At 35.5% G+C, this 26,134-nt stretch overlaps 3 protein-coding genes and 1 long non-coding RNA gene across 6 annotated transcripts; 2 read left to right on the top strand and 2 right to left on the bottom strand.

Annotated features, from left to right (window-relative positions):
* Nucleotides 1-1,018: 1,018 nt before the first annotated feature.
* Nucleotides 1,019-10,774, bottom strand: RFR1 (REF4-related 1). 2 transcript variants are annotated; one of them, XM_059593774.2, is made up of 12 exons: nucleotides 10,313-10,774; nucleotides 9,345-9,455; nucleotides 7,856-8,203; nucleotides 7,113-7,432; nucleotides 6,903-6,994; nucleotides 6,091-6,451; nucleotides 5,273-5,483; nucleotides 4,542-4,656; nucleotides 4,209-4,370; nucleotides 2,965-3,625; nucleotides 2,435-2,641; nucleotides 1,019-2,310 (listed from the first exon to the last, which is right to left on the bottom strand). In XM_059593774.2, the coding sequence occupies exons 1-12, from the start codon at nucleotides 10,585-10,587 to the stop codon at nucleotides 1,190-1,192; spliced, it is 3,984 nt and encodes a 1,327-aa protein (XP_059449757.2). In that variant the 5' UTR covers nucleotides 10,588-10,774; the 3' UTR covers nucleotides 1,019-1,189. The 2 variants fall into 2 exon arrangements, with proteins under 2 accessions (XP_059449757.2, XP_059449765.2); XM_059593782.2 differs by lacking the exons at nucleotides 9,345-9,455; nucleotides 10,313-10,774 and adding an exon at nucleotides 8,627-9,122.
* A 3,618-nt stretch (nucleotides 10,775-14,392) lies between these two features.
* RNR2A (ribonucleotide reductase 2A) lies at nucleotides 14,393-19,839 on the bottom strand. Of its 2 annotated transcripts, none has more exons than XM_059594894.2 (9): nucleotides 19,500-19,839; nucleotides 18,071-18,135; nucleotides 17,339-17,387; nucleotides 17,123-17,249; nucleotides 16,475-16,540; nucleotides 16,249-16,365; nucleotides 15,905-16,067; nucleotides 15,711-15,781; nucleotides 14,393-14,971 (listed from the first exon to the last, which is right to left on the bottom strand). In XM_059594894.2, the coding sequence occupies exons 1-9, from the start codon at nucleotides 19,681-19,683 to the stop codon at nucleotides 14,857-14,859; spliced, it is 957 nt and encodes a 318-aa protein (XP_059450877.1). In that variant the 5' UTR covers nucleotides 19,684-19,839; the 3' UTR covers nucleotides 14,393-14,856. The 2 variants fall into 2 exon arrangements, with proteins under 2 accessions (XP_059450877.1, XP_059450874.1); XM_059594891.2 differs by having other exon boundaries at nucleotides 14,396-14,971; nucleotides 18,071-18,231; nucleotides 19,500-19,834.
* A 356-nt stretch (nucleotides 19,840-20,195) lies between these two features.
* Nucleotides 20,196-21,100, top strand: LOC132167310 (uncharacterized). The gene is made up of 2 exons (XR_009438675.2): nucleotides 20,196-20,678; nucleotides 21,051-21,100. It is a non-coding gene; the product is annotated as an uncharacterized LOC132167310 (long non-coding RNA).
* Nucleotides 21,101-22,691: 1,591 nt separating this feature from the next.
* Nucleotides 22,692-25,601, top strand: LOC132179950 (endo-1,3;1,4-beta-D-glucanase). Its single transcript, XM_059592773.2, has 7 exons — nucleotides 22,692-22,909; nucleotides 23,004-23,025; nucleotides 24,367-24,496; nucleotides 24,738-24,828; nucleotides 24,933-25,022; nucleotides 25,084-25,184; nucleotides 25,336-25,601. The coding sequence occupies exons 1-7, from the start codon at nucleotides 22,762-22,764 to the stop codon at nucleotides 25,474-25,476; spliced, it is 723 nt and encodes a 240-aa protein (XP_059448756.2). The 5' UTR covers nucleotides 22,692-22,761; the 3' UTR covers nucleotides 25,477-25,601.
* The last annotated feature ends 533 nt before the right edge of the window (nucleotides 25,602-26,134 follow it).

Here is a 26,134-nt window from a genome sequence, read left to right as displayed (position 1 = left end):
TGATATCTATAATATTTCAATACAAATCAAACGCATATAAATTTGAACATTAATATATATATATATATATATATATATATATATAGTGATCCTCTTCATGCATTTGGTAATCCGTTAATCCGTTTCCAATATCCTAGCACCAAATCACATCAACAACAAAAAAACATATCAGCACTTTGGTAAACCGTTTCCAATTTCGTAGCACCAAATCCTATATATTGTTAAAAAAATTTAAAAAATAAATCCTATAGATGGCTTTTTATATATATTATATACTACGATTTTTTTTTTAAAAAAAAAAATAGCAAGAAGAATGAATACATAAATTATAATATAGAAAATTAGCAGGCATATTTAATATTTTTAGTGTGATATTTATAATATTATACAAATCAAACACATACAATTTTGAACATTTGGAAAAAAATACAGAGGAAAATAAACAATTTTTTTTTTTTTTTAATGAAAATTTGTTCCTATAGGTATATATGGTTTAAAATGAAAAGTATAAAGAAAAGAAAAATAGCCTTTTAAAAAAATGGGCTAATGGCTGATTTTTTATTTATTTATTTATTTATTTTTATGACTTATATATGGCTTAATGTAGTATGTTTTAAAATTTTAAATGTTGTCTTTATATAGTTTTGGAGAGTAATAAATTTTGAGAAAATAATATCGTACATTAAAGTTTAGAACCTAATGAAATCACAAAAGGAAAATTATTGAAATATAATTAAATGCTCTTAATTAAGCTAATTTAATGATCGGTTCACTCTTAAAACTGGTTAAAAAATTATGTCTTAAAAAATGGTTTAGCCTTTAGAAAAAGAGAAATGCTTAAATCTAATAAAAACTCCACATTTTGCCCATAAAAGTCCAAATGGCAAGATGCAACATCATTTTTTTTTTTTTTTTTTTTTGTGGAGGGAAAGGAGATATGCTAGAATCTAATAAAAAGTCCATACTCAGTGAAGACATATGCTTAGCTTTAGCTTCTTTTGGACAAAATTCCCCAGTCTTGAGGGTAAAGTTTTTCCATTAACCAAAGTTCAAAACCTTCTGCTATACAAATGGAAGTTTCTTACTGCAAAAATTTCCTATGAGGGATTAATGTACTGTTAAATTCTATAAAGCAGACCTAAAAGAGTGAATAATGAAAAGAGAGGCCATGCCAGAAAAAGTAAATAATTTACATGTGGTCATTTTCAATTATGAGCTCGGCAGCCGCACCCATTGTACCAACCCCACCAATCCCCAGCAAAGCCAGAGCAAGCTCCTCCTCGTTCCACTGTCTCAGCCCGTTACTAAGTCTCTTCAACACATCTACATCAACCTCTAGCACCCAATTGGGTGTGCAGCCCACCATTAATGTCACGAATCCCGAGACATAAGCACGCCAAGTAGCCCAATCACAGCCAAGTGATATTTTCCCATCAAGTGCACTCGCCAGAAATTCCATGTGGGTGCCAAGGATTTTTGGACGCCGTTTTGATGCAGATGATGTTGAGTCAACACCCCATGCAAAAGCTCCACAAAGTACTGCAAAGTAGGCAAGAGCATATCCCCCAAGCATTGCAACCATCCCTTCTGACCCTTCTTCTTGCTCAGACCTGTGAACTGATATAAACCAAGAAGGCAAAGTCTCTTTTATCAAGGATTGAACCAGACCCAAGCCCCCAGATAACCATACCAAAGAAGCCCCAAGGGCAGCCGCGAGTTTCACCCGAGTCATTGCTGCAGCAAGTGAAATCTGTCTGTATCTCATTCCAATCTTACTCATCCTTAACTTCTCTAATCTCTCTCTAGGAAGTCCACTAGATGCTATTTCTCTGACAGAATGCATCAAGAGAGAAACAATCTCTTCTGTTATGAACACAATATCTCTAATGGATCGATAAACACGCAGATAAAGAATACCCGGGGCAACAGGAGAAATCCCACCACAGAAATGGGATCCAAAGCCATGGCCAAGAAGTGCTCCAACAGCACCACTGCTTGAGATAGGCGTAGCATTCAGACCAAGTGTGGCGGCGAAGCAGCTTTTAAGGAGCTGAACCACTGCATCACTGTTGTGGAGGAAAACAGTTCGAGATGCAGAAAAGACAAGAAAATCACTCCAGCGCTTTGCCTTTTGGGTCCACAGGGAAGCAACAATTGGCATGCAAGGCCACGGACAACCTGCTGCAAGAGACTCCAAGGCTGGGCCAGCTAAATTGAGAAATCGTTCCGAGGCTCTGTCAATTTTATAGGTTATAGTAAGGCTTACAAATGCAGCCAGGGGCAGCGGAAGTGTAGATGGAGAGTTTCCACCTGAGGGAACCATTTCTCAATCAAAACACTGAAAAGAACTATCTCTATATGAAAAGGTCTAGACATGCAAACTCCTTAAAACAAACCTAATTACTAAGAAGTTAAGATGGTAGCAAGAGAAAACCTGCAGCAAGACTTGGGACATCAACACCAGTAGCAGCTAGGATTTTCTTAATCTGTTCCTCGACATTGGAAAGGTTTGCAGCAGGACTGGGCCAATCTGTTCCATTCATGAAAACTGGTTTCCAAACACCTCTAGTTACTTCGGCAGAGAAGTAGCTCACAATGGTTGCCAAAGATGCAGGAAGAAAATCAGCTAAATCTTTAAGACCTGAAAGTAATTAAAACTTATAAATTGCAGTATTACATATCTGAAAAAGACTAACTGTTTTGATCAACAATTGGATGCTACATCAAATCAAACAAAGAACTAGTTTTTATCATTTATTAACGAATCAAATCAAAGATGGCAATTTGAGAATATATTAAATACACCATTGGATAAACTTCAGTTAGTGTTGCAAAGAGCATCTTGGAGTCTAAGGCAAAATTTAAAAAAATGGAAAAATAAAAATGATTTGATTTATTCCCCTGGAATGAGCCTGTATAACTAGCGAAAACCAACAGCAAATCAAAAACGGACACCAGACCAACCTGTTGCCAGTTCACGAGGAGAAAGTTTTCCATGAGCACAGGCTGTTAAAGCAGCATCAACCACAAAGGGAACAGCTTTCAGAATGTCCCAGGCGGGCAATTTAGGTCTTAGAGAGGTATCTTCATTTCCAGGTCCAGAAGAACTACTACTCCCAGATGTAACTGATGTTAAGGATTGGCTCCCTCGACAAATCTTCCGGAACATCATATTAAGAAGCCCATCAACAATCTGATGAACTGGGGTTCCATGAACAAGACCAGATAGGGTTGAAGCTATACATGCTTGATGCTGCCGATTCCACACTTTTAATTTTGGAAATGAGTCCACAAAAATGTGTTCTGGAGATGATGAACTTGCAAGTGCTGAGAGTCTTCTCCTATTTCGATTCTTGTTGACATTCCCAGAAGATACTAGGTAGGAGTTTCGTAATAATAGGAGGTATTCAGGAGTTAGTTTGGATCCAACTGTGGGTGTATCTCCTACTCCATGTTCAAGAGGAGGATGATTAAACCTCCATAGCTTCAAAAGAAGAATAAATGCACTTGAAAACAAAGCATGAGCAGAAATTTCCTCCCCATTTGTAAGAGTCCATGAGACATTGGGCACGCATGAACCAAAAACCTCACAGATTGGCATCAGTGAACAAGCAAGTTGTGGAACCTAGGAAGAAATTTAGAAAAGCAAAAAACATTATTTTATGGCTGACATGGAGTTCTTAGTCACTAACACCCTCTTTTGACTTGAATTGCTCAGTTTGAAAATAAATACAAACCAATTCCAATTCAATTTAATTAAAGACTCAACACTTGGCTAGATATAATAAAAAAATAGTAATGTCGGACAACCGACTTTGTTCCTTGAGCCCCTACCCCTGCTTCCTCTTTTAATTTGATAATTATAATCCATTTCATAGCAAAAGAAGACGCTCAAATGACCTCTTCAATCCTGTGCAAGCAAACCTAGTTGCGGTAAAGCACCAGGCAACATTATGTCTCGCGTCACAGTTTTAGTTTAAATTCTGTTGGCCTTTCCTGATTCTACCTCCTAGTTGAATGATATCACTCACATTGTAGCAACCATTGACTGATTTTCATTGAACATGAAAAAACCATCTGAAAACCAAGCAAAGCACTAAGGGAAAGAGAAATAACTACGCACAAAGTGTCATTCCTCATCTTTGCCAAACCGATAACGAAATCATCTTTTTTCAGAGACTATTTGGATGAGTGAAAACTAAACATACCAAGCCATGTAGAGAGAAAATGTGAGCACAATCAACAGATGCTATTCCGACAATTAGTACATTTAGCATTGGAGCGTAACTGATCAAATGGCTGTCAGTCCCAGAATATTCTGGAGGAACTGGAGGAGACAATAATCTTGCAATGAAATGAACAGTGTGTTCCTGCATGAAATGCAGACCTCAAAGGAATTAGAGTAGTTGAGTGGTTCCGATATCACCAAAAGGCAAATGAAAAAGTAGGAAGGAATGCTAGGTATCAATAGTATGCAAGGGTAATGAGACTACTTATGTTACTATTGAGGAACAAATGGAATGCAATAAATTCAACTTTACCTGTATATTCCAACCCCGAATTAAGGAGGCCCCACAAAGTATTGTAGCAGCAGATATCTTCTCATCACCTGATCCATTGACTGCAATCTCAAATATTTTCTCGAGCTCTGCTAAGCTTCCATCAAATCCATGAGCTTAAATTCAGTGGATTTACCCTTGGCAAAATTTACAAAAAAAGAGCATTTGATATACCTGGCTTCAGGAAAGAAAAACGAGTAACTGAAGACCAGGCCAGTGTCAAAGAAATTAAAAAGTAATCTAAAAGCTGAGCACATAGACATCATCTACATATCTTTTGTATATTGAAACCAATATTTATAAAGTGAATGACTCGTAATTATTAATGGTTGAAAGAATTATACATATTTTGAAAAATTCACGAGTTTAGCAAATTGGAATGTCCATCAACCATTTGACTAGTTATTGAGCGTGTGTTTCAAGACAGAATATGGAATTTACCATTTAAGGCACCCCTCTAGAACAGGCAAATTTCAGAACCCAAATCATATCAATACAATGTTTCCAAATAAAATTGTATTGAGAGGGGACATTGTATGTCAACTGTGGGCTTCAAGAGCTAGCAGAGGAGCAGAGAAAAACCTCTAATCAGAATAACTCAACAGGCTGAATCGTAGATAAATAAATACCTTGCTATAGAAAGTTTCAAAGAGAAAAAAACATGATATAGATTCATTAACTAAAATAAGATTAAGAAGCACAAGCACTTGTACCTTGAAGCAGGAGTTGAAACCAAAGCATTTATCAATACTGGAGTAAGTAGAGCGCCCTTCATAAATGATGACCAACTAGGTGCTTGAGCAGGCACACTATGAGGTATTTGATTGATGCGTCCATTCACATAGCCTGGCCAGCGATATGCAGATGTGTCCAGTAGATTTCTCGCAATACAAGCCTCAACTATCAAGTGACGCATGTTTCCAGCTGAAATAATAGTATAAAACTACAATTAGAGAAACGTAGAGGACATATCACAAAGACTAACAATGGCACCATCAAAAGAATACAGCAGACAGAAACTAGAAGGTACACATGGATTGAGGAATACTGGAGTAAGGAAAGCACTTAGCCAAAAACTAAAACAATTAGTAATAATGGGGAAAGAGTCTGGATGTTCAACTAGAATGCTAGAACAGACTACAGATAGAACAATGGATGGAGTTGCCCTAAAAAGTTCCAAGGGTCCAACCTAAGGAAAATGTTTAGTTCAACTATTCTTTTACTTATTTTTTCCTAAATATCATTTCATTAAATCATTTGAGCAATTGGATACATCATAAATTCATTTTCACAGTAAAGAAAGTATGCTGAAAAAAGAGGTGTTCACAGTACCATTCACAGTGAATTACAAGTACTTTCAGCAGGCACCATGAGTAGGCTTCTCTAGTCACTACCATATGCACCTAGACCATATCTGCAACATTGCTATGCTGGTCCACACTTTTCCACTAATTTTAATTAATCATTGATGGTTTTTTTTTTTTTTTCCTGAGCTCTCATTGATGGTTAATAAGAACCAAAAATTACTTACAACAGTTGATAGGCATGTCTTTCACACTGATGCACTCAAAGTATGCACTCCCCACATTGATGCCTGAAACAAAAAACATTGCCTTTGCAGCGGCCTGATTGGCTGCTTCAACAACTGATTGAGGTGGAGTCAACAAGCCCTGATAATCCCCTAGCATCTGTAGGCTGGAGACCAAATCATTGCGGGTCATCCCTGAATCCTTTTTGTCTTTCCAATGATTAGTGGAGCCACATTCTGTTTCATCAACTGGTGCACTTTCCTCCTCCTCGATGAGATCAGCAACCACAAGCGGTGTGATCGACAATAGAATGCATAGGCGAGTATCAAGGCGAGGCATAGGACCCTCAATGGGATCCCTTTCCTAACAAGAACAAATACTTTTAAGAAAAAGAAATAAATAAGAAATCACAATCAATATAACATGTTTAGAATAAAATACATATGATATCCACTGAAAATCTAGATAGAGATACTCCCTTCACTCTAAAGATTGAACATGGTACTTCACTGAACCAAGACACTTTTTACCCAAACATGTTGCTTAGAAAGTGGAATAAAATTTCTTATTAAAAGTTTTCAGATTGATGATCATTTAGACACAAACTTCTAAAACCATTACCATTTGATTCGGGTCTAATGCTAAGGAGAACAAAGACAAATCAAGGAGCAGGAAGCCATAGTTAGATGCTACAAGAAATCATCGTGTGGAAACAAAAAAGGATTGAAATAATCTCATAGCTTATGTCTAAAATATTTGGCATGCACCCAAAGAAAGAAAAAAAAAATTGAGTACAACTATGATTAATTCTAACCCTTTGAACAAGACGAAGAGCTGCTATCCAAAGACCTAAAAAGGTGTCATGCCAGGTGGTGCCATTTATTGCTTGAAGGGTTTTAATCAAACCTGCAAATATGAAACCCCAAAACTTTTAATTCTTGCAGAGATTGGATTTGTAAGAATGGATGTAACATAATTTCAATTAAAATTACATGCCAAGGACTATGAACAAGATCTGACTTACCAGTAATTATTTCAATAGCACTTGTTGCATCAATTTGATATCCATCCATGAAATCTTCCAATAACAGATCAAGAGGAAGCCAAAGAGCAGAACAGCTAGCTCCTTGGCATAGACTAGAAGAGGAAGATAGAGATCCAAAAGCCATAACTGCATGGAACTTTTGTAATGAGCTTGTTTTGCATTCTCGGGACAAGACTATTCGAGTATCTGAAGTCAACTGCTGAAGAGCCTCAGGAGTTAGGGCTTTGGAAATTCTTAATGCTGATGAATTTGCTTCAAGCAACCTTAATCGCCGAACGAAATCTACCCAATGTGTGGACCTGACAAAGCGGCAGGGGTGTATTAATCAAATATCTTCCATTTAAGTTTTTTTTTTTTTTTTAAAAAAAAAAGAACAGTCTTCCATTTAAGTTGCCAAATTGAAAATTGATTTAAGCTAGTTATGAACAGACACGATAGTTGTGACTTCATGTACTAGTGTTACAACAAATGAAATTGAATGGAATAACAAAGCAGGATTCATGAAACTGATACCAAAGACATAGGACTCTTTTCAAAACTCCTCTAATAGAATATATAGCTATGTCCAAAAAGAATCACATAAAGGTCAATTAATAACACTTCCTATCAAATGCTTGACTAACCAAGCATGATAGTGATCCACTGTGATTATATTTACACGCAATTAAAGTAAAATGCACAACGGTTGAGAGGCAATTTATTAAAGGGAACAATGTACATACATGTTCCGACGAGCCAAGTAAATAATTCTTGAAGTTACTTTATTTTGCAGAAATTGCCCTATTAACTCGATGGCCATCGCAGTATTTACATTCTGCAATCTCTCTTGAAGTTCTGCCCTCTTCTCATCATAACTATCACGAGGATCTATTTCCATTTCTTGAGATTTAGCTGCCCATGTGGACTTCTTCTCTGGGGTAAGTTCTAGCAAACCTTCATCATCTAATGTTGCATCAAGCAACTGCCACACAATTGAAAAGATAAACTCAACCACAAGAATCCCAGGTTCATTCGGGGGAATGCCAAATCTCTGTGAAAGATGAAGGACAGCATCTATTGATTTCATGACCCTGCATGAAAAAAATAGGTTAGAAACTACAAATGAAAAGATGACCCAACATTTCAATGAATAGCAAGCTTTATGATACAATGAGAACAATTCCATTCATACTTGAATTGTGGAGTTCTAATATTGTTATTATGAGATTCATGTGAAAACATATAAATAAACATGTCATAAAAAGTTGTTAAAGAGTTGTGAACTAATTTTTTTATAAGTAAAAAGTTGTGAACTAAATAACGGATAGAAACCTAAAACAAAACCAGAACAACTTCATCACACTTGAATTGTCAAGTTCTTCTATTATTATTATTATTTTTATAGAATCCACGTGTAACGCAAAAAATTGAAATGCCATATAAACATTAAAAATTTGCGATTCTTTTTTTCAAGTGATAAAATTTGTGAATTAAGACATAATGAAATAACGGACCTGCAGTTTCCTCATTTTTATCTTTCCATTTCTGTTATGTACCTTCAGCTTTATATCTCATAAACCAGAACTGTTTACAACGTCAGAGCAGACATGAAGGGATGAAACAATGAGGCCTTGCTGGCTTTTGAATCAAGTAGGTCAAGCACCCATTTAACTGACTGTTAATTGAAAATAACCACAAGAGCAAAAAGGCTTGCTAGCAATAGCAAAGATAATGTTGGCATGGTTTCCTAAATGACAAGAATGTACAATGAGTTTGGCATCTCAAATTCTAGTTTTTTCTTTCCACAGCCATCTTTGGCAATGTTCCGGGGCTAGGTATCCTGGCAGGGGAAAGCAGTGACCGGGTGTTTCCAACGGACACCCTTTTAAGTACTTCTACACTGTTTTGAGTATGAAAGTTCAATGATTATCCAGCATGTAATTTTCAAATAGGAGGTGACTGTCAGTCCTCACTCTTCATGGTGGAAACTGGAACAGCACTAAAAAAAGAGTTGAAAATCTTCAGTTGATATACGACAATAAACTTCAAAGTTTCAAGTATTTAGCTTTTCCTATATTTGACTTTGTTATGTGATGGAAGATGAAATATAGCATTATTCATTGCAACACAATACAAGCATAATGATATTGACAATGTGAAACAAGCAGAAAATAAATGGCTCTGTTCTTCTCATGAACCCAAAACATAAATATGTAAGTAAATATAACTCACTTCCCATAATTCAGCCCATTTATCTGATATTTAAGTGTAAAAGCATGTCTCTTAAGGAGTTCAAGATAAAGCCGATATGCAGCTGGCCGAGAATGTCGACTTGGAATGACCCTGTAGAAAAAATTTGTCACTATGAATGCGAATGTGCCAGAAACAAGATAGTTGAACCACAATGGCATAATTTCTATGTGTGGATCTCTTTTCATAGTTGGCAGATAAATCAACCACTTTGCTGAAGTAAACAGGAAAAATTACAGTGTCTCCAAGAATAAAAATAAGCAGAGAGAAAGATGTTAATGAAATATTTCACAAATTATCAAACCCTCCATTTAGATCTTGAATGCAAGCAAAGTCATCAAAATACTAAGAAAACAGTTTCATTTTTTAAGCAAATATGAATATAGCATTAAACGCAAAGGTCAATTTCCGAATGGAAATAATTTGTTACCACGAGAAAGATAGTTAAGAAAACAATCGGTCAAAGAGGATTTATATAACCAAAAAAAAGAAAGAGAGAGAGAGAGAGAGAATCAGATTCTTGAGGTGAAAAGAAAGAAAAACGGCACCTTTATCCTCTAATTTTCTAAAAATTGAAAAAACAGAGGATACAATAAACTCCACTGAATTGAGCTCACGACAATTGTCCGGCTCGGATACAATTTTCAGCTTCTGGAGAAGAAAAACAACAAGGAGAAAAGAAAAAATAAATATATAAATACAGTCTGAATTTTTAGTCACTCCTTTGTTTTCCTCCTTTTTTCCCGGGGAACCAAACACAGCGCAGAGAACAGACCAAAAGTTCCGCTGAAACTCATCAAATAACACACAAAGTGCAAAAAAAGAATCAAACAGTCCAAAGAATACAAAAGGCTCGAATACCCAACAAAGAATATCCCCCAAAACAGCCAAAAACTCGAAACACTTGCACCAAAAACCAAAACAAAGCAAAACCCAGAAAGCCACAAAACCTGACAGAGAGCAGAGCAAGAACGAGCATAGGCGGCACGATTCTCAGCATCAGCGCCTTCTCGAGGAACTTCCAGAGAATGGGAAGGTTGTTGTCCCAGCAAATGTACGACACCAACACATCCGCGAGCTCCACGGAGGGCAGAGCCACTCCCGCCGAGCTCAAACTCGAAGACAACTGCAACGCCCAGAGCAGAGGATCGCTGCCCTTTCGCTGGGCCACCTGGGTCAGCTCTCTCACACTGTCCCATATAGAATCATGTACGGACACCTCCATTTCCGAGCCGGCTGGGTCCAGATTTCATTCAGGTGGTATAGAGCTAGAAAATGTCTCCTTCTGCCTGGCGAGCTGGTGAGAGAAAGAGACCGTTTTCCGGACGTTGTCTCTTCTCTGTGTGCGTATAAGCAATTTTCAAAACCCAATTTGAGCTCTACTTCCTCATTCTGTGAATGCCGCCACAGACATTAATTTTCTAATATATATATATATATATATATAGAGAACCTTTTTCAACGGTAAATCTCAGATTATTATTAGAATAGATCTTTACAAGTTTACTAAATGATCATATTCTTCCACGCATATTTATCAACAATTTATAAATTTTTTTAAAAAATAAAATAAAATAATTAAGCTTAAATACAGATCTCTACCTCTACACGCGCGAAACCTCCCAAATCTTAATAAATATTTTTAATTAAATAATATAAATTTTACTATATATATATCTCCATCATGAATATTCATGGGAACTGGGAAGTCAACCGGGTAACTGAGTGAGGGACAGTAGTGGGATTTAACTATTATTTTGGGGGTTGATTTGACAACTAATTTTATAACAGTACAGTGAACTCTGATGGGGCTCGTTTCTCTATGTAGATTTGAGTATTGTAGTAACCGTTTGAATGTACTTGTTTATTTAATTTGTTTTTAATTATAATAACATAGGGGCACGGCACGTTTTAGTTATTTAATTAGACTCATAAAATTATCCTAATTACCCTTTTAAAAACCCAGAAGTATAGTTTTAGGCCACCTGTTTTCATTAATGGCATGAGAGACAAACCTGGGTTGGTCATTGATGTAGACTAATGGTAATATCTCTCTTTGTGCCTGTTTTAGATTCCCTAAGGATAAATACAATATGTTTGCAGCCAATAGATATGTTTGTTAGTGTATTATCATTATTATAGGGTATCTTTTTGTTTTTAGTTTAAAAAAATATTTTGATTTGATGGGAAGTTAAAAACCCTTTTCTTTTTTTTTTTTCTTTTTTTTGGGTTATTTCATAACAATTTTAACTTAAAAGCAAAAAATAAAAATAAACTTGATCACAAATAGCCTTTTAAGAATCTCCAGTAATATTAGGTATTTTATCTAGTAAAAAAATACAATTATTTACTTTAATTATTATTTTTTCACTATACATTCTAACAGATTATCTATTTTATTCTCTACTTGCTTTAAAATATTATTTCTCATTTTTTTTATTATATTATTTCCAACACTTAATTTAAGGAAGAAAAAAAACACATATATATAAATTTAATTAAATTAATAACATAAATAATTTTTTTTTTCATCCAACTGCAGTTGATTTGTTTCCATCTGCGTGTTTCCTTGCAATAAATTTTTTCATCCAACTGCAAATTGATTTGTTTCCATCCGTCTATTACTATGAAATAAATTTTTTTCATCCAACTGTGTAAAGAAATTTTGTAAGCGAGTGAGATAAATTTTGTGTTTGAGAGAGAGACATAACAGATGTAAAAAGGTGCTCAGAAAAAATAAAAAATGTTGGGTGAAAAGAGATGAAATAAAAAAATAATAAATAATATTTTATTCATTTAGTGTGCTACAGTGAATAGCAATACTGTAGCAATGTAGTTATTCTAGCTAATGACAAGCTATTTTAATAAAGCTAAAAATAATAATAATAATAAATAAATATAATTAATATTGGTCTTTTTTAACTAGAATACTGGAGATGCTTACTATTCAAAGACAACTTTTCAGTTGAAGAAGATGAGGGATGGGATTGTAATTTCACTTGATTTTTACTAGTCATTTCCACCCTAGACGATGGGTCACCTAACCGTGATAGAATAGGCCATGGTCCACATATGATCACCAAATTCCAAAGGTTAAATGAGGGGGTCACTGCTTAAAAGCAAAAAATAAATAAATATATTCAAAGATGGTGGCCTGGTGTAATTAGCTACTTGTATTGCATGTTATATAGGTAATCAATGCAAAAAGATAGGTCGGCTCTTCACCTATTTTGATTGTTCAAACGTTAACTTGGATAAAGATTTTCTCTATGGTTAGAATTTAAAATTAGAATATTTAACTGTGAATATAAATTCGATTTATTTGTCATTTTACATTAATTGCACCCGATCCCAATGAATTGCTGTTATTTTTTTATTATTATTATTTTTTTTGGGGGGGGGGGAGGGGGGTGGGGGTGGGGTAGAGTTTTGAAAAAGATATATAGTGGTTAGGGTAGGTGGAGATGATGACAGGGTTGATCTTTAATTCTTTTAAGTGGTGATGATGTGTGTGTGGATATTGGCTTTAGGTATTGGGATGAGGCCCTTTATTCCCCACTTTGTCCCATTGTAACCACTATTGCTTCACATAGTGTAGTTGGGGCTTGTCATTCAATGGAAAATGAAACGTTGGGTCCCAATCTTTATCCTCAAACTGACAAACTCAACACTTGGTTCAACCCCCAAGCATTGAAAACATAAATGGATATTCCAACTTCTTTTTTTCTAATATATTAAAAAAAAAAGGGTAAGCAACAAATAATTATTTTACCTACTTCAAGTTGGTTGAGCCATAATTTGGCCTAGTCTTACTAAGGACACTAGTAATATCCAAGCCGGTGGTATGAAAATAATTCCAAACACTTCCAATTTCATAACTCGACTTTTCAGACTTTCTAATCATGACTCATCAAACCATTACAAAATTAGCCTGAATGCCATTGAACCACCAACCTTAGTGGTCCTCTTTCTTGTTTGTTGATACGTGGGGAAAATGATATGAAATGTGTGTAAAAATTAAGTTTGGTAAGTTATGAAGCAAGAAAACTGCCAAGCATGCTATGATGTAAAAGTGGGAGTTAAAATAATTTCCATCTTTCTTTAGCTGTCCACCAATACCATGTGGTAGCTGTGCCAAGTTGGGTTAAACTAATGAGTTTATTGAATCAATGTCATTGCAGGGCTATATGTACTTATAATTTTACATGAAAATGAATTAGGTGAAATGGTTGGATCATCCAAATAACTGCACCATGTGAAGGTCAAAGTTGGTGCGATCTGATTTGAAAGCGGTGGAGTATGACATGCGGTTTAAAACGGCACCGTGGATTAAATAAAAGTTTTTGTGAGAGATTACAGAGTGAGATATTTGATGGGAATTTTTCCATAAATATTCCCTGAGCCTCACATTGGTCCAGGGGTCTCCATCAAAACCAAGACGGCCAAGGAAAGCAATCATGATTGTTAAGTGGAGTAGACACAAAGCCTGCTTAAAATATATATATATGAGAAAACTGCTACCACCTTTTCTAATTCTAATTATGGTGCATGTGATAATGTGTTAAGCTAAGCGTATTAGTGCATCTAACTGTATACATAATTGCATATAGCGTATATATTATCACTCTACCATAAGATGACTTGAAATGAAAAAGAATCTTTTCCATAGGGTAGGTTTCACCCACCCCAAGTAGTTTGGAAACCAAACCCATTTCCCCTGATCTAATGGCAATAGCAGGGACTGAAAAGAGAAACAGAAGACTTTTTGGTGGGTCATTTATAGTAATATAAGGCATGGGAAATGGATGGATGGATGGATGGATGGAAAGTGGGTTTGTTTTTCTCATTTCATACTTGGCATTGCAACCCCCATTGACATGATCCTCCAAAAGCTACTTTGGATCTCAGATATGCAACTTTACGGAAGCCAATAATGCAGATAAAACAGAGCACTCACTTCCTTCAGGAATGAAAACAGCGCATAAAGTAATTAATTCACGAAACAAAGGCCATGTTCCTTCAGCATAAAGCTAGAATTCACAGTTAATCAGAAGAGTTAATAGATTAAACAGCATGAGTTGATTTGTGACACCTACTGGATACCTCTGAAAATGACCCAACACGCATACATAATCTCTATATCCATATTATTGGAGAATTGACGAAGGCAAAAGAAGCGAGTGCCAGGTGCAAACAAAATAATGATACAAATATTCCACCTCTAAACAAACAGTTTTATAAAGTTGATACATAACCACTTCTTGATTATGACAACCACTAAAGATCACAGAAAAGAAAAAGACACCTTGATATAGACTTTCCTATAAACTTTCTCTAATAAAAATTACCATTTCAAACTATGAATTGATGCCTTCGAATTACTTATAAATGGGATAGATTATAGACAAAATGTTACCATGAAGAATAGTAACAAAATTTTGATGCCCACTTCCGGCATCTCAATGATACTTCAGGGAGTCGCAATGATTTATAACTAGAAGTCCTCATCCAGCTTAAAGACATAGTTTTTCCCACCATCTTGAAGGCTTGACATTACAGATGCCTTCTGATATTCACCCACTCTTCTCTCGAAGAAGTTTGTCTTTCCCCTGTCCAATCAAACAAAACAAAAAATGAAAAAATAAAATAAAGAAACCCAAGCTGGAACCCAAGTACAAGCCATCATAATCAGTATGATTTTTACTTTATACCCAACTAGCCAACCATACACTGACCAGCCGACTGACAACAGTCGGTGTCGAGCGGTTGCCGACCGTACACCAACTGCTCTGTTTGAGGAATGATTTCTGAAGGCTGATACCAGTCGATCCAACTGTCAGAAATGGCTGGAAACAAAGCTAAGAGGGTCAGTACCCACCAGCCCTATCTGAGTGACTCATGTCCCATACTTCCATCAAGTCTGACTGCTCGTTTTTCCCACGTTAATCTTTCAAACCTCATTTTTTGTAACATGGTTTGCTAATATAATTCAAGGACCAATATTTGATCAAACCCCAGTGGTACTTATAAGATTAGAACTTAGGATAATATGATGGAGCTCCTTGTATTTTGTTACAATGCATGGGTCAGTGGAAACCCATAAATCAAATGGTTTTCAAATATCTGGCAATAAAAGCCTTCTTAGAGGCACCCTCCAGGGTTCTGCCTACTTGTAAATGAAAAACACATCTTCCGATATGCTAAATAACCTATAGGCCATAATATGGGTCAAAGACTCAATGCAAGATAATCTCCTGCAGATCTCACTCAGTCAGCAGAACTTTTAACATTTGCTTGAGTTCAGAGAATAAAATCAAAACAACCTAACCCATGTTCATCAATACTCACTGTAAAGAAATAAACTCCATCCAATCAAAAGGATTTTCCACATTATACTTCCTCTGGTACCCTAATGCGACCTGGTTACAAAATATAAAAAATAAAAGAAGAATCAATATAAGATTATTTGGAAAAAATACAAATGCCAAACCCCATGCCCTGCGGAAGAATGGAGAGAAACAAACAAATTAGTGGAAATATACCAAAAGTCGGTCAGCAACAAACTTTATGTATTGGCTCATGAGTATTGAATTCATGCCAATCAACGCACATGGGAGGGCCTCGCACACAAACTGCGTCTCAATTTCAACAGCTTCGTGTACAATGCTATGAACCTTTTCACAGTTTAATTGCTTCCTTAACAAACTGTAAGCAATAACAATAAATGAATTTTTTGTCTTTTCCCATAATAGTTATTTTTCATATCATCAGAGAAATCAAACCTATACCAATTATTTCATCAAATATCAAATGTACCAACACCAAGTAAACTATTATTCTCGATTCTAGCCAACATCAAATGTGAAAGTTTACATATAGACTAAACCTGTAAAGAAGGCAAGCAAAGTCACAATGGAGGCCCTCATCTCTAGAAATAAGCTCATTTGAAAATGTCAAACCCGGCATCATTCCCCTCTTTTTAAGCCAGAATATGGCACAGAAGCTGAGAACCACAAAATACACAAAATACACAAATATAAGCCTTGGAATGAATCAAGATTAACATAGAAAGATAATCGATCCTAAGATCGATAATCTCTTAGGAAGACAACCTTCCCGAGAAAAAGATTCCTTCAACACATGCGAAAGCAACAAGTCTCTCCGCAAACAAGGTGGAACTGCACAAGATGCACAATGAGAAATTGTTAAAAGCAATCGCTACCCTGCATATGATGCACAGAGAAGGATTCCAAAAACTAAAGAACTTGTTGAAGAAAACGCATCAAATACATAACTTTATAAATTGGTGCTTGTTACGTTTCCCTTTATATATATCACATTATTAGTCCAACTATACAATCAATACTTCACTAATTTGAGAGTTGTATGCAGCAAAGCTTTCAAATGGTATGATGATTCCATTATAGCAGGCATGTTTACATGGTTGAAAGAAACAAGTGCATTTAGTTCCTTGGAATGCACAAAACTGACACCCCCCAGGGTGAGGGGGGGGGGGGGGGGGGGGGTGGTGTTGGGTTGGGGTTCATCCAATGTACAAACAAAAACAAACTTTGTACATAGCACTCACTCTCTCTACATTTCATTTGGGAGCGGTCATATGATGGTTCAACGCCCTATTTACGTCAACTCATGGCACCAGTTTGGTTTTCTTATTCAATCTCATAATGAATGTAAGGCTTTCTTTACTACAATCTCTAGATATAGGTGATATCAAAAGAATATCGAAAATTCATATGTACCTACAGATCCAACTTAAAGCCCACTTAGCCTTCCTAGCCACACAAGGAATGTTTTCAATCGCATTGAATAATCTATGCTTCTCTTTTGGATCCTTGATATATGTCTCCAGAAGCAAGCTGTACATTTCTGACAATAGGAAGCAGAACACATTTAAGTCAGGTAACCTATACTAGGTTTTAGAAAGAAAACCACAGACATTGCTTACAAAGCACTACCAGAATGAATATTCTCCATTGCCATTTGGAATCCATAGAACGCCCGAGCCTGAGAACAATTAAAAACCTTGATTTTAGATGTTGACTATAAGGAAATAAAAGTTTTTTTTTTTTTTTTAATTTTATTGCTGATGCAACCCTGTGACTTGGCTTAGGCCATAAAGGGAAGGAGTGTGATTGAGGTAGGTCTTCAATTCAAATCTGGAAGATATGAGGATAGTGTAAAGAAATGTTACATCCCCAATCACTAGAAAAAATGGAAAGAGAAAGGGGGGGAGAGACTAGAAGACAGCTTTTATTAAACATTTAGAAGACAGCTTTTGTTAAACATTTTTTTATGTCTAAAATACCAAATCACTATCACAGAATCAAGCATTTAAAAGGCAAAGTTCTTCCCTAAGTTTCCAATATTGTGCAGAAAAAAAAAAAAAGGTACAGCAGAGGACTCTGCCCTTCAAACTCTTGTAATTATTTTTTTGTAAGTCTCTCATGATGGGATAACCTTAAATAACCACAAACTAGATGCAAATATGGAAGCAGCATTGGATGCCACGTGTTCCAATAAATATATATATTTTTTTTGGATGTGATGTGTTCCAATAATTAATGAACAGGATGAAGCATATAAAAGATGAATACCAAAGTAATATAAAACTGTAAAATATTAAGACCTAATCACCCATACTTCACTTTTCTAAAAAAGTTAAAAACCAGCATAATCAAGAAATTCACCTCTGGTACTTGAACATCATTTAGAAATCTTGCAGCCAAATTCTCCAATACTATCCCATCAGATGCTGCAAAAAACGCCAGTACATGGCCAATGAAAAATTTCTCAGAGTTAGACAGAGTTTCCCACTGCTTGACATCCTGGGATAGATCAACCTCCTCAGCTGTAAGCCAGTGAAAAGTTATTAGATATCCTGAGGAAAAGAGCTAAACAGTGAGCATGGACTCATTGAGTAAATCAAAATGACTCATAATGGCTTAACTCATGGCTTTACATGGATGGCTTAAATCCCAACCAAGGACAGAAGCCCACCAGCTTATGTCTTTGAGATAGTCCCCATGTGCTTTGAGCACAGATGATACAGTCTAGTACTGTGCTTGGAAGTGCAAGCATATTCAAAGTGGCTAGATTGTTCAAAGATTTTAAAAGCAAGTCCAATGATGTAACTATTCCCCGCCTGAGACATGAGGAGTTCTCAGTCTGAACATACGTCTTGCGTGCCAAACTTGCATACTTTGGTATTTCTACAAGCTTTCTCACTAGCAAAATTGTTCTATAATGCTCGCACAAAATCATTATAACAATTTAGATTCCTGATGTAATTCATGTAATAGGAACTCACTCAACTTAATAAGGACTGTGCTTATTAGGACATAACATCTCTATATCAACAATGTCTTCATACTATGACATGACATCTGTGTATTGAACAGCGGTGGTAACTGAAGGTTCCCAAACTAATGCAGGAACCTTTATATGCAATCACCCACATATTAATTTCAATTACAGTTATTCTATCAAAGAACCAACAAATTCACAAAACTCATGCAAAACCCAACATCTACCTCGAAAACACCGTAACATGCTTGTATTTGTAGCACTGCATATTCACAGTTGGTCATTTATCAATAGACAAAAGTGTCATATGGGTATCAATTGAGATTTCAAAATTCATCTAAAGCAATGTTCTGGACCAACCAAATTCGATATAGTAAATTAAAACAAATAATTTCAAACTTCTGATATAAAAAAAAAGAAAAAAAGAAAAAAGACAAACATAAAACAGAAACAAAAAAGCAAAATCCATACAGACTGTAAATTAAAACCATAAAGCATATCCTGAAATCCGAATTCCAACTTTATTGCATTCAATTTCAAACATAACCAAAAGAGAGAAAAAAATACAAGCCTTCTATAACCTACACATACTTCCATGAATTATATATAAGGCCAATCCAAAATGCATTCATATTACGCGCAACCCAGTAACCGACTTCAAACTGTAGGTACCCGTAACCATGAATTGCAAAGAGAAATTCGATTTAAACAAAGTAAAACACAGAGAGATGGAAATGAAACTATTAAAAAAAAAAACCAGAGAATATGTTAAAGAAAACAAGAGGAGAGGGTCAAGAAAGACAGAGAAAGTACCGGTCCAAAAACTGGCTTCGGCCTTCTTGTACATCTCCCATAGCTGCTGGTACCTTATGGGGAACATACAAAACCTCTGGTTTTGCTCCTTCAATATTGGCTCCTCTTCTTCTTCTTCTTTCTCCTTCCTATCTTCTGTGCCATTGAGTATTAGTCTCTCTACCCCATATTCCAAGGACCCCATTTCTGCGTGTGTGTTTGACGCTAATGCTGGTGCTGGGGTTAGATAAACCCTACAAAAACCCAGAGAGCGACAAGAGAAAACGACAGAGGGGGTTGAAATGGTGAAAGCGAACTTCACAGCCCCGTGAATTATTTGGATATTTTATCTTTGTTTGCTCTCGTGCATGCTGGGATTAGAGATGCCGGGATTCCTCCGTACGACGACGTTTTTGATGTCAATCCCCATCAAGTTGGTTTTGGACTACTTTTATGGGCTTTGGAGTTTTGGGTTGAGTCATCTTTATATGGTCTGAAACTAGCAGGCTTCTCTAAAAACCATTGAGCCTATAAAAAGGAATACTGTTGGAAAAACCTACCATGCGGCCGGGCTGCAAAACCTAACTTTTGCAGCCCCCAATCAACTACTGCCACCTACGCTAAGTGCACAAACATAACTTACAACCAAATACACCGGATGAAAAAAAAGAAAGAAAGAAAAGAGAGAAAGAAGAAATGGCCGGTAGGGTTGTTGAAATACGAGTTGGATTTGGCCGGTCCGGTTGCGTTTTTCGGTCGCTTTTTTTTTTTTTATTATTATTTTGATTTTGATTTTGATTTTGTTGGGTCTCTGTTGGTTCGGCTAATTGGGGTTTTGAGTTTGGGAAGAAGAGGGGATTTGGATTTGGAGTTTGGGTTTTATTTTTTCTGGTTTGGCTGATTGGGGATGCTGGTTTTGTTTTTCTGGTTTTTTCTGGATGAAGAAAAGAGGAAGAAGAACAGAAGAAAATAGGGTTTGGGAGAAAGAAAGAAGAAACGGTCGGTGATACTGGATTTGGGGTGGGTCAAACTGGTTTGAGGCAAGACCCACGGCGCCGAGGGAAAGTCTTGGGATTTTCTCTTTCTTTGCACCTTCTTCTTCATCATATTCTTCTTATATATTCTCTGCTTGTCATTGTATCTTATATTGTCTTGGATTAGTTAAATCAAGTTCTGAGCTTTGGACCCAGGAAAATGAAGGTGAAGTTTCCTCTCTATGCTAAAATATAGTCCTAGTCTAATTTCTTATTGAACTATGAATCTTGCTATCCTTGAATTCTTTAATCTTTTTCAATGCTCCTTGATGGGTTTATGGATTTTATTTTTTATTTTTTATTTTTATTTATCTCTTCTGGGTTGTTTTCAAATTTTGATAACATAAATTTGCATGGCACTTATCTGCAGATTTTTTTTTTTTTAGAAAAAAAATTTTATTTTTTTATGAGCTTTGCTATTGTTATTTCAGAATTTTTTGTTTTCTTTAATCATTTCTTTCACTGCTCTTTCTCATGGCTCTGCAAATTAGCCCTTCAACGAAGTCCTCTGAAACTATGTTCTTTATTTTTGTTGCAGAGAAGAGGAATTTGGAGTATTTCACAGAGAAGGGGAAGAGAAGAGAAGAGCGTTTTAGAAAGAAGAAGAAGAGAAATCGGAACCCATTAAAGAGAAGAGGAATTTATTACGTGTTTTAATTTTATTGTGTACTGGTGTAATAAGGAGACGTGTCACTCAACTATTGGATGCTGGAAAAGGCATTGTTTGCGGATGGACCGCATATGTTTTGATGTCATTTCATTTATTTATTTATAAATTATACCATTTCAATTTAATCCATAGATTTTCAGTTTTAATAATTAGTTCTTTAGGTCCTTCTTTGGTTTCAAATAAGTCTTTATGTCAATTTACGGTCTAATTAATTAACAATATGTCACGTTGGATCAATTAATCAATGCCAAGTAATTATCGTTTGACATGTTATGTACCAACTATACGTTTCACATGGTATACTTCCTTTAAATTACAAATATATCTTTGATAAAAATAATAATAATAATAATAAAAATAAAAAAAATTGTTTCATATATATGATACAAATTTCAAACTAATAGAAAAAATAATGTTATGTAGTAGGCTATTATATGACTGTAATATAACTTGATAATGTGATAATAAAAAGAAGAATGCTAGGGTACCTCTTGATGTTCTCCTCATCGTACGTAGATATTGTTTTCTAAAAAAAATATGAGAGACGGGTAGAATAAGTTTTTTTTTTTTTTTTTTAATTTGTTTATAAAACAATATCCATTTTGAATGAAGAAAACATCACAAGAAACCGTAGCATTTTTCTAGTAAAAATTAATCATTAAATCAACACTAATAAAAAAAAAAATTAAAAACGAATTTTAACTGTCACCATATAAAAGTATACTAAATAGCATTTTTTTTTTTCTGAGCAAATAAGGAAATGGTATATGAATCAAAAAACAAAAAACAAAAAAGGGTTGGGCTCCCTAACAACAAACCCAAAACAATAATACAATGCAGAAAATACAAACAAATAGGAAATGGACCAAAAAAATGGCCCGGTCCTCTGGATCTTAGTCAACAGACCAAGAAATGGCACCATCAAAGTGGTGTTTTAAGCAAGCCAAAGATCTGATTAGCTTTGAAATAACAACGTCCACCAAAAGGAGGCTGTTGAAGGAAATGCACTGAATTCCCATCTGATTCTGCTACAGGGGAGAACTGATCTCCGGTTGATGAAGCAATCTCCACAAAAATATCAAACTAGAGTAGCTCAAGGAGATAAATACCCACAAAAAAAACAACAAAACACAACCAACAAAAATACAAGACACAAAGCAAAGCAAAATACAATAAAGAAAGCAAAAACCCCTCGGCAGCACGGGCAATGGGAGCTAATAATTTAGCATTATTTTATCATAAGGGGAGCTATAATTTAGCATTATTTTATCATAAGGGGAGCTAATAATTTGGAGGTCCATTACAACCTTAGCTTAATTTTTATTTTTCTTTTTCTAAAAAAATTGTAATTCACATGATGTGGTGGTTTTGTCACCGTAGATCATTCTGAAGAAATGCGATGTAGACTCTTAAAGTTAAAGATCAGTTGAATAGTTTGTGGATGGGTTTCAACGTGACGTAACTGGTGACGTCACTAAATTCAATATTATCGTATTCGATTTGGTCTGTGTCTCTCTTCCTTGTATAAAACCTTCTGATTCCCTCCACTTCTCCTTTGATTCACTCGCATTTTGCAAGAATGTCGAGCTCTCAGTGCTTTGAAAACCCACCGACCCTGAGCTCAGCCTGCGGCGCAGGGACCGTCCAAGAGCTCGGAGGCCTTCAAACCTACGTCACCGGCGCTCCGGACTCTAAGCTCGCCATCCTTCTCATTTCCGATGTTTTTGGTACCCATCTATCTTCTTTCGATGTTTTTGGATTCCAAACACTTTTTTGTTGGGCTGATGTTTTTGTCGTTATATCATATATGATGTTTTGCAGGGTATGAAGCACCGAATTTGAGGTACCATCATCTATGTTTTTTTCATTAGATGAAGTATTGGAAAATTAAGACACAATAAGAAGAGAAACACAGGATAGACTTAGGTGGTAGGTTCTCTTTGGTGTTGTTTTAGAGATTAATCTTGCCTTCTCTAGGATTAGGAAATAAAGAAACCATTTTTGTCTTAATTTTGACATAACTAGTACACAGATTATTAACCTTTTATGAATTTCATTACCCAACAATTTGGTTCTTTTGATCGGGAAAGTCATGATGATATGATCAAGGAAAGAAAATACAATGACTAGTTGATCAAATTGTAGACTCTGCTTTCCAAGAAGAATAAGGTTATGTTTGGTTCATGACTATTTCATTAGTAAAAAACAAATTGCTTTTATTGGGAATAGAAGAAGATATGATAGAATAGCTTTGGAATAGCCATTCTCATATATTCCAAGTGTTAGAGTATATATATCCTTTAACACCAAAGCTATTTTATTATGCTTTCTTTAATTCTTAATAAAGGCTATTCCCTTTTTTTTTTTTTTTTTTTTCAGTGGAATAGTCATTTTGCATACCAAACTTAGCCTAAAAAAATGAAATTGCTAATGTGGAGTAATTGACGAGTTGATGACTCACTTTAAAGTGAACATCCAAAATGTAAAATATAAATAATGCTACTTTTCGAACTCATTTATTACACTCATGTCACACTAGCTGACCACGTCTCATGAAGCGGAGGTCACTAGTTCGAATTCCCCCTCCCCCTTCCTTTGTATGGACATGCCAAAAATAAATAAATAAATAAAAATGTCACACTGGCTGACATGGTATATTTTAAGTAGTTTACAATGCCAACCACTTCAAAAAAAAAAAAGTGTAAGCCACTCAAACCACTTCATGTTAGTAGGTGTGACATACGTGTGATAAATGAGTATGAAGTGTAGTATTACTCGTAATTCATGTTGCACGTCTGGAACACTAAACTTAGTCCACGATGCACACTTCTTCTTTTCCTTCTTTCCTCACCATTTATTTTGTTTTTGTCATTGCACTTAGTAGTCCTTCACATTTTAATGATTGTTCTCAATATCTAACCTCAATCCAAATGATGTCCAATCCTCCATAGTTTGAAGGAAATGTTTTTCACATGCTATTTCATATTTTAGCTTTACCTATTACTTAAGTTGAATGTAACCCCCATCAACCATGTCTTAGAGCTATTTGTAATCTAAATCACTTCCCCATTCGCCAGCACAAAATTTATGTCAAGATAATATTAGACATTCATGATTCATGCATTCAACTATATGTGATTCCTGATTCTATGAAATTAATACTATGCATTGTCTCATTGTGAAGGAAACTTGCGGACAAAGTTGCAGCAGCCGGATTTTTGGTGGTAGTTCCTGATTTTTTCTTTGGCGACCCCATTATTAAGCTTGATGAACCTCACTTTGATCTAGATTCATGGTTGAAAGCTCACAGCCCGGTTAGTTTCTTGCTTCTCAGTTGCAATATTTGGGAGTGGCATGAAAAATTGAGCAAGAACCAAAAAGAAAAGCAGGGAGCGTATCAGTTTGCCTTTCGTGTCCAAATTGACTTACTGTTGTACATGTATGCATTTTTTGTTTGGGACCCAAGTTGAAATAGAATGATTCGTTATCTGTTGGATACAACTTAAACCTTCCTTACTGCTTTGAGCTTAATTTGAATATTTTTTTTCCTTCTAGGATAAAGGATGTGAAGATGCCAAACTTGTGCTTGCGGCTCTGAAGAGTAAAGGTGTTTCTGCCGTAGGGGCTGCAGGTTTTTGCTGGGGAGGTAAGTGATTAGCTCTCAATTTTGATTCTTTCAAAAAGGCTTTTTTGCATAGAGGCCTTAGAGTGTTTCGGATGCTAAGATCCAGCTTGCTGCATATGATTCAGGGGTGGTGTTAGTGAAATTGGCAAGTTCAACCGACATTCAGGCTGCAGTTGTGTTGCATCCTGGTTGGATCACAGAAGATGAAATCGACGGTAAGTCTCCCACTGCTCAGGCTAATGCTAAACATGTGTTTCTGATGGCATGTTGTCTCAGGTGTTAAGGTTCCTATTGCTATATTGGGGGCTGAAATTGACCATTATTCCCCACCAGAACAGTTGAAAAAGTTTGGAGAGAAGTTGTCTGTAAAATCTGAGGTGAATTCTCTCCTCACTATTCAAAATTATATAACTTCTTTTTTTTTTTCTATTTTAAGTAGAGGATGATTTTGCATTTTCTGCTTTGCATGTCAAAAGTTAAAACATACGAGTTGCATTTTGTTGACCTCCTATTATTTATATGTTTCAGTTCAATAGCTTTGTGAAAATATTTCCTGGTGTGGCTCATGGATGGACAGTGAGGTACAGTGCTGAGGATGAATCGGCTGTCAAGAGTGCTGAAGAGGCCCATTTGGACATGTTAAATTGGTTTACCAAATATGTCAAGTGAAGAAGACAACTCTGAGCTCAGAGGACTATGCATAATAAAACACTTTACAAACACTATTGTTCATATTGGCATTGCAGCCTTTTTCTTTCTTCCAATAAAACAGCTCTTATAATACTTTTTCTATATTTATCATTTTTTTTTCTTCTGAAAAAGTTGCCTCCGAAGCTCCTCATCAGCTTCAATGAATTTTCCCTTCGGCTCGGCTACGTCACAATGAGTTAATTAAGCCCTTTTAATGGTGTTGGTCATGAAAAAGGAACAATGAAATATTGGTCCAGTTTTTGAACCTCAAAGTTTTATAAATTGGTGCAAAGGTGAACAATGAACATATGTATCATTTGATTTTCAAGCGTGAGATTTGAAAATATATATATATATATATATATATATATACACACGGTTTTAGAGATTAAACTGCTAGTTTGAAAGCCAAACTGCAATTTTACCATCGCATTTTCAATATCGTATGTTTGAAAATCGTTATCTTTAAATCACATTTGAAAATTGTAAACCCAAACTCACTCTTAATCAAGATATTTTTCAAGCTTAATATATATACTTTCAGAACTACTTACTCTAGATAGTAGATATGCATGCATAATAATACTATAATAGCATGAAATTATTAAGATTTTTTTTTTTTTTGGTTGTAAAGTTC

This window comes from Corylus avellana, chromosome 2, assembly GCF_965113065.1.
Source record: "Corylus avellana chromosome 2, dhCorAvel1.hap1.2, whole genome shotgun sequence".
In the NCBI taxonomy this organism is placed as follows: domain Eukaryota; kingdom Viridiplantae; phylum Streptophyta; class Magnoliopsida; order Fagales; family Betulaceae; genus Corylus; species Corylus avellana.
Note: the sequence above shows the minus strand (reverse complement) of the source record. Positions and strands in the feature narration are given on the sequence as shown.